The sequence below is a fragment of the Echiichthys vipera genome (genome assembly GCF_963691815.1).
Source record: "Echiichthys vipera genome assembly, chromosome: 15".
Taxonomy (NCBI): domain Eukaryota; kingdom Metazoa; phylum Chordata; class Actinopteri; order Perciformes; family Trachinidae; genus Echiichthys; species Echiichthys vipera.
The window spans coordinates 7,541,652-7,554,110 of NC_139840.1; the positions used below are offsets into that span (position 1 = coordinate 7,541,652).

A 12,459-nucleotide genomic window follows, 5' to 3' on the forward strand; every position below is an offset into this window, starting at 1 on the left:
AAATGTGTGAAATGTTTAGCTTCAGATGTGAAATTGCATCAATCTACATCTGTATAGAAAAAAGTGGAATTTAAAATAGATTAGTGGTCGTTAAGGAAACCCCCTGAAGAGAAAGTGCCTCCTATTTGTCTACTGCTTCTAGTGCCACATTATTCTCCAGGAGAGAGGGAACTGCTGCCACTCTCAGCAGCCTCATTCATCCTCCGTCTGTAATTACGTGGACCAGATTAAGGTGCCGCTGTCGACTGCATCCTCAGCCACCTGACATCACTGGCCCCTAACAGCAAAACAAAACCGTCCACCGTCATACCTCAACCCCTCACTTTCCCAGGGTGACATGCACTCTGACATGCTGCTGAATCTTAAGTTGTGAACTGCAGAGAGGACGCAGGTCTGGTGTTCTCTATAAATCTGGTGCATTCTGAAGCTTTTTAACATAATGCACAAACAAAATTCACATCTGCCATCTCTCTGGAATCTGCCCGAATGTTTGAAGCTGCATACTTGCAGAGTTTAACCCAGTTCTCTGTTCAGAATGGCTCTGGTGAGCAAGAATAATAATCTGCCGAGGGGGAGTGTTATTCACGACCCAGTTCCACCGAGAAAGGGGATGAAGATGCTGTGTGTTAAGAGTTTATCAAACAATCACCCTCAGCTGCTTTTTCACACGACCAAATTCAGTTTCCACGTTTATGGAGCCAGAATTTACTTTGATTTGGGGATATTTTATTGTATTATTTTCCCATGTGCAGCCGCATGTTAACATCTAGGAGTCTGTTGTGGTACTACAGGCTGTACTACACCCGGCATACAAGAGGCTCAGTGTAAAAACATCATGCAAAATGTACAGGCATGTCTCTGTTGCAATGTGATTTGGCTGTAGCAGCTAACCCTACATGTAGAAATAATATAACATTAGTTATCATATTGTCATATTAGTTGTTTTTTTATGTGCTAACAACGATCCAAGAAATGTTTTAGATTTTCTCACATTTGGTCTCAAATGGAGATCACTGTAAACTACAAATCTTTCGGGTTTGAACCGTTGGTCAGACAAACAAGCGATATGAAAATGTCGAGATGGGCTCCATGACAAATAATAATAGGCATTTCACTCCACGTCACTGTACGACATAAAACAGGTCGAGAAAAGATGAATAAATCAATGTCAGAAGATTTAAATAAGATTAGTTATTATTTGAATGTAAAAGGCATGTGTTAAACTGACACTGATGAAATGTGGCCTGGAAGACAAAGGAAGATCAGTGTTACCTGAGTGAGACTTTTTAAAGGTCCCATATTATGCTCATTTTGTATTTTGGGTTTCTACTAGAACATGTTTACATGCTTCAATGTTCAAAAAACACATTTTTCTCATGCTGTCTGTCTGAATGCCTGAAACGCTCCGTTTTAGTGCCTGTCTCTTTGAGCCTCCCCCTGAGAAAGTCCGGACTGCTCTGATTGGTTCCTCTCTGCGTCTCTGCACCGTCATTGTAGCCTGTGAATGACTGCAGTGGCAGTTTCTACCTATAGTATAATAGAGCTGTGACATCACAACTATACAGAAGTCCTGACGGCTCGTTTAAAGACACAGTTGCTGAATACGGGCTCTGTGTAGTTCTCCAGTAGAGCGTTCTGATACTTTATTTATAAAGCATCACTTTTTATAATATGGGACCTTTGAAAATATATAACACACATAAACACAGGAAAGGGAAGTTTGGGGTCCCCTGCTAAAGCTGCTGCCCCCGCGACCCGACCCCGGATAAGCTGTTGAAGATGAGATGAGATAAACACGTGTATTCGTTTATTCTAAAGATGGTCACTAAAGCAAGTCTAAAATAACGTTTAGACTGACACTTGTGTTGTTCCCTTTAAGAAATGAGTCATTTGAAGTGAATAAAGGGTGAAGTCAGAGTTTGATGATTGTTCTGTTTGTTCTGTCTGCAGGTCCCAGTGAGCTCGACCTCAGTCTTCTGGGTGATACCAGCAGCCTAGCAGATGTTGCTTGCAAGTACGATGAGGTAAAATTACAATTCCTTTGAAATCAGTTGCTACCTGTCAACGTGGGGTTTTTTTTGGTACCCCAAGGAAATCATCTCTGATACAGCCTTCTTTGATGCTGTCTTAAAATAGTGTAAGCAGCAAAACAGGTACAAGACCTTCTCTAAAATAAAATCTATTGAAAGAATAACTCTAATCATAGAATATGCAAAGCACACCTGACAACCATTAAATGGTAATTTGTATATGATCTCTATTTTATATTTGAAACAAAGTAATCAGATTATTCTGAACTTCCTGTTTACACACACCGCAGTGTGGTCGTTTCTGACCAATGCGGTTGCATTTAGAGAATGATAGATGATTACACAGTCAGTGTAATCATTTATCATCCTCTAAATGCTTAATCAACTCCTAAACGATCGTTCTCAAGTATTGTAATCTGCGGTAACAGCATCAGATTTTCAATCACCTCCACTAATGGTGAAAAAAAAAGCTATTTTCCTCGTTTCCACATCCTCTGCTCTTACTCTCTCCCTGCTTTTAGTTGCTAAAACATTAAACGACAAATTATCTTTTCAAAAACGGCAGTGAAGTAAAAGCCGGATGAGTCAGCGAGGTCCAGAGATGGAGGATGCCGTTGTGTAATGCTTGGCGAGTGTGCAGACGGCGTATCGTTCCTACACAGAATGTTAGCGCTGTAGCGTAGCGTGACTCTGACCTCTGTCTCATTTCACTTCCTCCGAATGTCTGGAAACAAATTGCTCAGTTACCTCTGCGCCCGTCTCTTCGGCTTCCCTCCACTCGCGTTTGTACCTCGAGGTTTTCTGGGTTTGTTGTTGCTGCCTGAGATACTTTAATGTTTTGGTTTTCAGAGCATATTCTCTCTTTTAGCAGCACACCCCTTCACATCCATACAGTGCATTGAACTCACATTTGAGAGCTGCTCATTTAAGTGCTCACTGTTCAGTCGTGGATAGTGTTTTACTCACAGTAATAGAGTGAATGATAGGGTAAAAAAGCTCTCCTCTGCAACACTTACTATCATTTTTATCTCCCTCTCTCCTTGTCCTACTTGACACTTCATGCATAAACTTCTCTTTCTCTGTGTTTTTATTGACAACGTTCACATTTTCACTCATGAGCATCTGTGGAGGCTTCCACACACGGAGAAGTTTTTAATAGACAAAGCTGGTCTTAATTCGGTTTCATGTTATTTTTAGAATCAAATCTGATTGAACTCATCTCTTTAGAACTTTTTATTGTCTTTTGCAGGCCATCCTCACCATTAAACACCACAACTGTATAGGTCGGTCGTGCAAGCAGCTGATCACAACCCATATAGGACGTTAGCCGGTGACCTCTTTAGTACTTATGACACAAGCAAAGGAGGAAGTCAGGTGTCGCCGTATAAAGAGTTCCAAAGTCAGTGTGTATGGATGGATCAAACAAACACAGGACTTTCACCAGTGAGACCAGCATGAAACCAAAAGTCAAAGTTGACTTATTTTAAGTTAAGCAACTTTTTTACAGACCTAAGTCAGTAGTTCAGGTAACCCTTAGCTTTAAGCCCTTAGTCTTTTTGCTGCCTAAACTTAACAAAGCAGTTCTGTTTCACAACGTTAACCACGTGTTTAGAACTGTAACAGTTTCACAATGTTAAATAGATTGATCGTTCATATATGTTTTTACTAGCCAGGGTATACCCATGCTGCCTTGCGGGGAGGGACAGTAAGATGATGACAACATCTATGCGACACACCGAAGCTTGTAGTTTGTTTACATCATGCAGCCTTAGATAGTGTGCTAAGCAGTTGAGAACGCAAGTTTATTTTCATCTGGTATGATTGATACGTTTGGCTTAGAGCTACGTACAGAAGCATTGGATAGACATTCGTAGCTCCCGATAAACAGCTCTGGGCAATCGTAAAACGTAATACGAGAAAAGGAATGTGTGGTTTCCAGACCAAATCTTTGTGAGCGTTGGTTGTGTTACCCAGTTTATGTCGTTACAGGAATTATTGGCAAACAACATAGTCTGTTGTTTAGGTATGAAGACGTGTTCATATTTTTCTATTTGAATATTGGCACAGAAACATAAGCCCAGACTGGTTGAAGCTTGTTCAAAATCCTTATACTGTTGCAGCAGCACAGCGTGACATTAACTTACTTAATTTATCAGAGGCTTCATTTCCTCTCCTTCATTCTCACGTGGCCTGTGTTGATAGTGTTTGTCTGTTGTCCACAGAGCACATCACAGTGTTTAATCTGCTCCAGTCTTGTGTACAAACAGATTTAGTCTCACAGCCGGGTGCTGTGTTAGAACAACACCCTGCTGGGTTTCTCCTGGCCTTTATGGTAATGTGCTTGCCTAATAAAACACTCTCAGTCATGCCACATATAAGTGAACGTTAAGGAAGGCTGATTGATAATTATTGACCTCTATCACATCTCATCTCATCTCATCTTCATCCGCTTATCCGGGGTCGGGTCGCGGGGGCAGCAGCTTTAGCAGGCGACCCCAAACTTCCCTTTCCCGGGCCACGGGGAAGACCCAGGACTAGGTGGAGAGATTATATCTCCACACTAGCCTGGGAACACCTCGGGATCCTCCAGTTAGAGCTGGTTAATATGGCCCTCTGTCACATAAGCACCATTATTCAGACACGTTCAAAGTCTATCGATGCAATGTTCTCGTAATCCCTGTAGAGGACGAACAGGGTGCAAACCAAAACTGCTAGCCGGCTCTTTGAAGACAGCAGCATCCCCGTGCAGGACTTCCTGTAGCAAGCAGTGGCACTCTTCTTTTCTGTGAAGTGGAAAGACGACACAGTGCAGCCTTTTCATCTAGGTGTATTTCAGTGGTGAAACATAACCTAGAAGTGAAGTGAAGTGAAGTACCTTCACATTGACTCAAGTAATTAAGTACAATTTTAAGGATACGTTATCCTCTGTATTGTAGTGGAGTAAACTGTGTATAGCCAAAAATGGACCTTCTCAAGTAAAGTGTGTCAAATTTGTAGTTAAGTACTGAAAAACTAGAAGAAGTTTTTACTTTGAATTTTGATTATCCAATGATTCAACCACTGTTGGCGCTCTCTGGAAAAACTGTTCAAACCTCAAATTCCCAATAGAATTTGCTGAGAAAATGAATGGAGGGAGGAACAATTTTACTTCCAATTCAATTCAATTTTATTTACAGTGGGTTTGATCGTCAAATACAATTGTGTATCATCAGCACAACAATGAAAATGTTTGGAGTGCTTCCTTATAATATTTCTTAAGGGAAGCATATATAAGGTGAATAGAATCGGTCCAAGGACAGAACCCTGTGGGACTCCTTGACTGACTTCAGTGTGCATGGATGATTTGTGTACAAACTGAGATCGATCTGATAAATATGACTTAAACCAGCTTAATGCGGTTCCTTTAATGCCAATTAGATGCTCCAGTCTCTGTAGCAGGATGCAATGGTCAACAGTGTCGAAGGCAGCACTAAGATCTAGTAAAACAAGTACAGAGACAAGTCCGAAGCTATTAGAAGTTCATTAGTAATTTCCTCCACAGGGGACGGGGCCATCACACTGGCATCACAGGCCATTATTGTCATGTGTAGGCAAGAAAGTACCACCGGTGGTAAATGTAGAACTACTTTATGTCATTTATCACAATAGAGATTTGTTCCGCTTCTCCCAAGGAGGTGCAGCAGCTGCCTCTTTAATATCTCTGGTTGTAATGCTTGAGTATTGCAACGCTGCATGGACTATGTGGATTACAGGATTGTTGCATCGATGTGATGATTGACTTTTCCAGGTGTTTTGGATCACTGGATTAGTCAAAACCAGCTGGTTGTTTAATCTATAAACGTGTTTTGGGGATGGAAATGTCAGTCGGTTGTTCTGCCAGCAGACTGAAATATCCCAAGTGAAAAAATATTGTCTCGCAAGAGTCTGTTCAACAGTTTTGTTTCTTGGTGTGCAACGAGCACTCGCGTCACAGAGCTTTCAACGGGGCCTGAGTTTTTAAATGTTGGCGTGGGAGTGTGTGTTTATGGAAGTACATATCTTTGTGTGTATCACATGCCATCACTCATCACCAACCAACAGCATCAACTTTGTTGTTTTTTTTACAGTGTTTGTGTATGTGTTTACATACGTATCTGTCTCCGTCACGTGTTTACAATGCGTGCTGTGCATGTGTTTCTCTCTCTGAGTCATCACACCAGTTGGTGTACCCACTTGCCAAGCTGTCTCGTCGTTGGCACCCAGCACTCCCCCACACTGACGGCATTTATTTAACACTCACAGAGCTCTGCTTCACTTTATTCTGTGTCTCCATACTCCTCGACTAAATGTTACCGCAGCTCCACTTCACGCTGAGCCCCCTGCAAACTGCCACATGTCTCTAAATGACAACCATTAGAAGTCAGTTTCAGAGTAATGGGAGGTCAAGGTGGAACTTTCAGAGGAGGTTTTTATTTCAGTCTGCAAATGATGCCATAAAGGTACAAAAACTAGTTGGTTTCCAAGAGCACAGTCTGTGAAGGAGTAGGAGCTCACACAGCATCACTTCCATTGGCACTAATGGAAATAGATCGCACGTGGCACAACACTGCTGTAGTTTCATGCCTCCAATGTGTCTATTATATTCAACTGAAGCTACTGCATGGACCACATAAGGTATAAACTACATAGATTTGTGTAAAAAATCAAGTACAATCTGTCAGAAAATAACTAAGATACATACCGTATTGAACCAGAGCACAATGTGAGGCAGCACAGCTTCAAACCCTGCAGAACCACCATTATCACTTGTTAAAACTCAATATGCACACAGTGAAGCAGACAGCAGCCACACATTAATAACCATGTATTTGGGCTGAATGGCTTTATCCACACTCTTACGTTTTCCTTGTAAACATATGAATTATGCTATGTTTACACCTGGTGTTACTCGGGAATTTCCAAGAAACTAGGAAACGCTGTGGTTAGTGTTTGGAAAACATTGTGATTTGGGTTACAATGACTACAGCGACTTTGTCATGGTTATAATAGACATGTGGTTAGTGAGAGGACACTTTAGGCTTTAAAAAACAACATTGACTCTCAGTAGGAAACAGGAAGTCTCCCGTGTAAAAGCCTGATCTTTTGTTGACCTCTCCGTCCACACTGTCGCTCTATAACAAGGCCGCCTGACACTCCATTGCTTTTTTAAATTTACCATGCACATGTTGGAGCATATTTTATGTGTACAGTGTGCAGAAGCCTTTTTCTCCACATTGTTTTTGCCTTTTTGCACCCGATATAGCTCTGGGTGTTTATCCCAACACATTTGTTGATCCATAAAATGTAAAAACAATTCAGTTAAATGATACGGCACAGCGTGAGAAGGAGAACATCGACATGTATTTCTCTGCATCTCACGCTGTACATCAGATGTTGGATGCTCAGTTTTCACACATTCAATTGCTATTTGGGAGGAAATGAAAGAAACATGAAGGTGATGAAGCACATAATGTCTTCTTTGGACTCCTTTTTATAGCGGCATGCCTGAGAGACCTGGCTTGTAGAGAAAATAGATGTCTGTTTCATGTTCAGAGTCTTTTAAAAATGTGTTCCACAATTTCTTTTCCACACGTTCCTACTGCCAACAAAGATAGTAGGTTGTAAGTTGTGTTAGAAACAACTGGAAAGAAACACAATGTCCACCACAACGTGATGCTTGCGTGATCTCTTTCAGTTTGCCTTTTAAACCTTCTCTCTGCCTGTTTGAACGGAAATAAGACTTAACTAGAGAGTCCATTAGGTAAATATGTGATTATTCCCTCACATTCTCCAAAATCAAATTACAAACCATTAATTCATATCTTTTAATCAAGGCTGAAGCTGCAAGTCATCAAATGTAAACATGTGTTGTCTCGCAACTTCCCAGATGGCTTTTAGCTCTTTGTTTTGTTTTACAGCTCACAGCTTTATTGTTGTGGTTCAGACAGTCATCAGTGTTGTTGCGGGCAGCTGTTTTCAGTGAAAAAGTTCGTAAATCCATAATAAATCCAACATAGTGGAGCATTTAGCAAGTACAGAGCCAATCAATTGAAAATGCATGTGGCCACAGACTCATTTTGAAATGGTCCACACTATATGAGCGACTGTTTGCCAACGCGTTCACCATTTCAACCATCAAATTCAATTAATGCAGATTTAAATTAAAGAAACAGTCACTGATCCGGAGAGCTCATGGGATTTGCAGCGGGACTATAATTCTCCTTTCCTGAGACTCTTTTACACACAGTCATTTGACCAACTGTTCATATAAAATATTGATTATAGCAGCATTCATTTGTTTGAGGAAGCAGAATGATATATAACTAAATTCCCTTTAATAAGAAAAAAAAGCTTAATACTAAAGTAGAACCAAATGGATTTTCTCGCATTAAGACTAAAAGGATTCCTGCTCTCATCTCTGTCATGGCTCTGAATATTATTCTCCTCCGTGCTTCACAAGGATCAGCAGTGATCCCAGTGTAATCATTCATTATCTTCATAACTAATATGAGTTATTTGTTTGTTTGTCTGTTTCTGATGTCACCAGACTGTTAGATCATAAGAACACATTCATTCATGCATTTTTTTTACTGCAACACTCGAGTTATTCACAGGTCATTTCTTGCTGAAGTGCAGCTGGCCAAAGCTGAGGAGGATAACCATGGAAACCTGCAGCAATGAGACCAGAAAGAGAAGTTATTTTCGAATATGGTCTCAAATATCTGAAATAGTAGATGCTAATAGACACTTGAATCACATTAATCAGACTTTGTCTCGGGAGGAGATAAAAAAAATATCTAATTACAGTCTAATTAGCGTTAGACGCCCAACCAGAGAAGAAAGCAATGAAATCAAAGAAAAGGTCTGCATACTGCACCTCCCACCAATAAGTAACGTTTCAAGCTAATGCTTTTCTTCAGACTTGAAGTCAATAATTTCTGCCCAGGTTTGACTCTGAGGGCGCACTCACACTGTCCTGCCGCACCGCGCCCTGGGCTTTAGGGTATTTGTCCCCCCTCCCTCCCCCCCCGTGCCCCAGGCCCGTTCGCACTCACACTACCTGGGCTTCGCGCAAATGCTTCTTGCCGGTCCATACGTCATCACGCTAGCAAGTCACACGCATTGATTGACGTCATCGCGATGCGTCTCTTTGTTTACAAATCTTTCCGTAGACCTCGGAGTTTTTGTGCGTCTTGTCGACTGTTTTTGAATCTTTTCATCGATCAAATCTGCAGTAAACACTCCACCTCCGCATCACACCAACGTGAACCTTTCACTGCCATTGTTGTTGTTGTTGTTAAATGTCCGCGCATGGTCCGTCCTATTTACTATGTCCGAACAGGCGCTCATAAATGACGTCAGAACCGCCGTAGGCATCGTGCTCGTACACGTGCGCCCGCTTGTGCTCGTACACGTGCAAATGCGCTCTACAAAAGCCCACCTCTCTCAGGCGGCCCGTGGATGGCCAGCTGGCCGCAGTTATGCGCGGAACGGGTGCACTCACACTGGTCAAACGCACTAGGCTTTAGCCGAAAAACCGGTTTTGGCCCGCTGCGGAAGGACATGTGATGGTAACTCTGGAATAACGATCGCTGTTTGGTCCGGGGAGACATCTTTATGTTTTTCTCTTGTGTTTTTTGTCGGTCAAATACTGTCTCTTTTTTGGTTTCTTGGAGTTTTCTGTTTGATATACTCTTTCCTTTTTCTTTTCTTTTTTTTACCTTATATTCTGGTCTGCAGAACAGAATTATATATTTTATTTAGATCTTTTTGGGGCCTTTCAATGCCTTTATTCAGATAGAACAGGAGGACGTTGACAGGAAATGGGAGAGAGGAGGTGACATGCCACTGTATATGCGCCTGCTCTAACCACTGAACCACTAATGGGGCGCCCCACAGAATAAAATTTAAACAATTGTTTGCTTCCAACTTTGTGGCAACAGTTCCTCTTTCAACATGACAATGCTCCCATACACAAAGGCTATTTTAGACTGCTCTGTTGGTCTAGTCTGAGTTTTATTCTTAGATTAGTCTGGTACAAGTTAGACAGTTCCACAAAAATAAAGACTTCAAGTTACTGCAGCCTCCACACAAATTAAGAGCCCTGTTTCCATCGAAACCCTCAGCAGGTGACACCGGCTGATAAGCTGCCTTTTATGTAATCAAATACTTATTGATTTATTGACTTTTTCCTGTCTGACGGTTTGTAATTTGGACATAAACCACCAGTCTCTTGCAGTTCCCTGAATTTGTCGGCTGACTTTGCCATCAGTCCTTACCGACAGAAGTTCCCACATTATTTAGACATTTCCGCTGCCGTATCCGTCTGAATCACTTTTCTTATTCACTCTCAGATGTTCTTCTCATGAGACGTGTAATAGAAACGTCATCAACACGCCCACTCGCTGTGAATTCTCACACTTTAGGCTCACTCAGAGATTACACAGACTTTGTAGTATGGAGGGTAAAGAGGGTTAACCTGACTCCGCCGGAGGGATTGATTCGCATGATTCTCATTTGCTCTGCATATCCATCTGGGAACTCTTTGGAGATCTTTTGGGAAGGGGCAAAAATACTTGTTTGCAGATAGGATAAACGATCCGTCTATCACTAACATACGGGCCAAATCAACCAATCAGATCAACAAAGCGTATGATGTACAAGCAGCATTGAGGCAAAGCTCAGAGAGTAAACAACATGTGGGTAAAGGATATTTGCCGTTTGTGTAACGCAAATTTACAGATAAATTTACAGTTTCAGGTGCCCGGTTCATATTCCAACAGAAGGATCCAAGAGAAAAAAGCGTCATCCATGGAAGTCACTATGATGTTTAAACTGAAAAGTCGTTTTGCGTTGCCATCTATCATCCATCATTTTCAACCGATTGTCCCTAACAGGATCGGGCGTGAGGCAGGGTACACCCAACCATTCAATTAACCTAACACGTGCATGTCTTTGGACTGTGGGCCCAGAGAGAACCCTCTTGCTGTGAGGCGACAGTGCGAACCAACACACCACCGTTGCGTCACATTTAAATCCGCCTCAAAACCAACATTGATTGGACGTTCGCTTGGCTAAAGGCTCCAAATTTTCTCTGCCACACGTTACCAGACAGATATACAAGTAAAATACAATAGAGCTCGCGAGATCAGGATGGTCTCACGAGGCTACCAGACAGTTTGATGTCCAAATTCAACTAATTCATACATTTGCTCTCTCACATACAGCTCTGTTGGGTAATGTCTAAATAATTATAGGTTTGCAGTGCACGTGTGAAAGGGGCCCTATTGAAAAGAAAGAAATAAAGAACCATTTGAGAAGTGAGAACATACAGCGTTTAAAAACAAGTCTCTGTCTTTACAGGTCGAAGAGGAAGAAGACATTGGGTATGCTGAAGGGACCACAGAAAGTGAGTTGATGAACCGATTGATTTTGATTGATTGTCTGTATAAACAATGAAAAGACAAACACACTTTCTATCTTCTTCCATCCTCTGCCTTCTTTCATTCTGCATGACAACACACACACACACACACACACACACACACACACACACACACACACACCTCCATCTAAGTAAATGCCATGTGTCATGTAACTTTTAGTCACCAGAAGCCTGAATGAACTTCTTCTTGCAACCCTGTGTGTGTGTGTGTGTGTGTGTGTGTGTGTGTGTGTGTGTGTGTGTGTGTGTGTGTGTGTGTGTGCGTGTGTGTGTGCATCAGCGTTGCTGTGCATCAACAGTATTGATTGTGTAATAGAGGGGTAGGAGGCCTCGTCTGTTGATTCATTGTTGCCAGTTGGACCTGATGTTTATCTTGTCAGCTAGCTGTCACTACGCTACATCACCCAGCAGCACACAGAGGACAGAGAGGAGGAAGAGGACGAGGAGGACTTCATCTGATTAAAGGAGAACAAACCCTGCATTTAGTCGGCATTTTGGCTCGGTTTTATAAGGTTATATAAATGTGACAGACTGTTCACTCTCCTCCTCCTCCTCCTGTCTCTGAATGAAAAGCTGATGTGGTGTTGTAGTTTTATTGACACTTTCCAGTCCCAGATTGTGCTCTGTCTTCATAAAGCTAAATTATGGCTAAATGAATGAAGTCTTCAATAATGACAGTGTGATTGCTAAAATGGGATGCTCCTTTTTAAGACAGAGCCACTTCCCATTCAAACTGTCTGTGCACTTCCCTGGTCAGGCTCATGCGTATTAAAACCAAAAGAAATGCACACAAATGTCTGTGCATTCCACATAGTGAGAGTATGAGACGTGGTATAAAACAGCGAATCGCCCCGTAAGGAGGCAGGTTGTGGTGGTGGATGGGTCCCAAACCACAGGACTTTAACCCGGGCGAGCCAGGATCATTTCCCTGGTCGTGGCTGTTCATGTACCAGACATACTGCGCTG

At 42.0% G+C, this 12,459-nt stretch overlaps 1 protein-coding gene across 1 annotated transcript in view; it reads left to right on the forward strand.

Annotated features, from left to right (window-relative positions):
• The window catches only part of ak5 (adenylate kinase 5), a 75,900-nt gene that overhangs the window by 42,632 nt on the left and 20,809 nt on the right, over nt 1–12,459 (forward strand). Inside the window, exons 8-9 of the mRNA XM_083927787.1 lie at nt 1,951–2,024; nt 11,412–11,457. Of these exons, the coding sequence (XP_083783913.1) occupies nt 1,951–2,024; nt 11,412–11,457 (120 nt within the window). The remainder of the gene's footprint in view (nt 1–1,950; nt 2,025–11,411; nt 11,458–12,459) is intronic.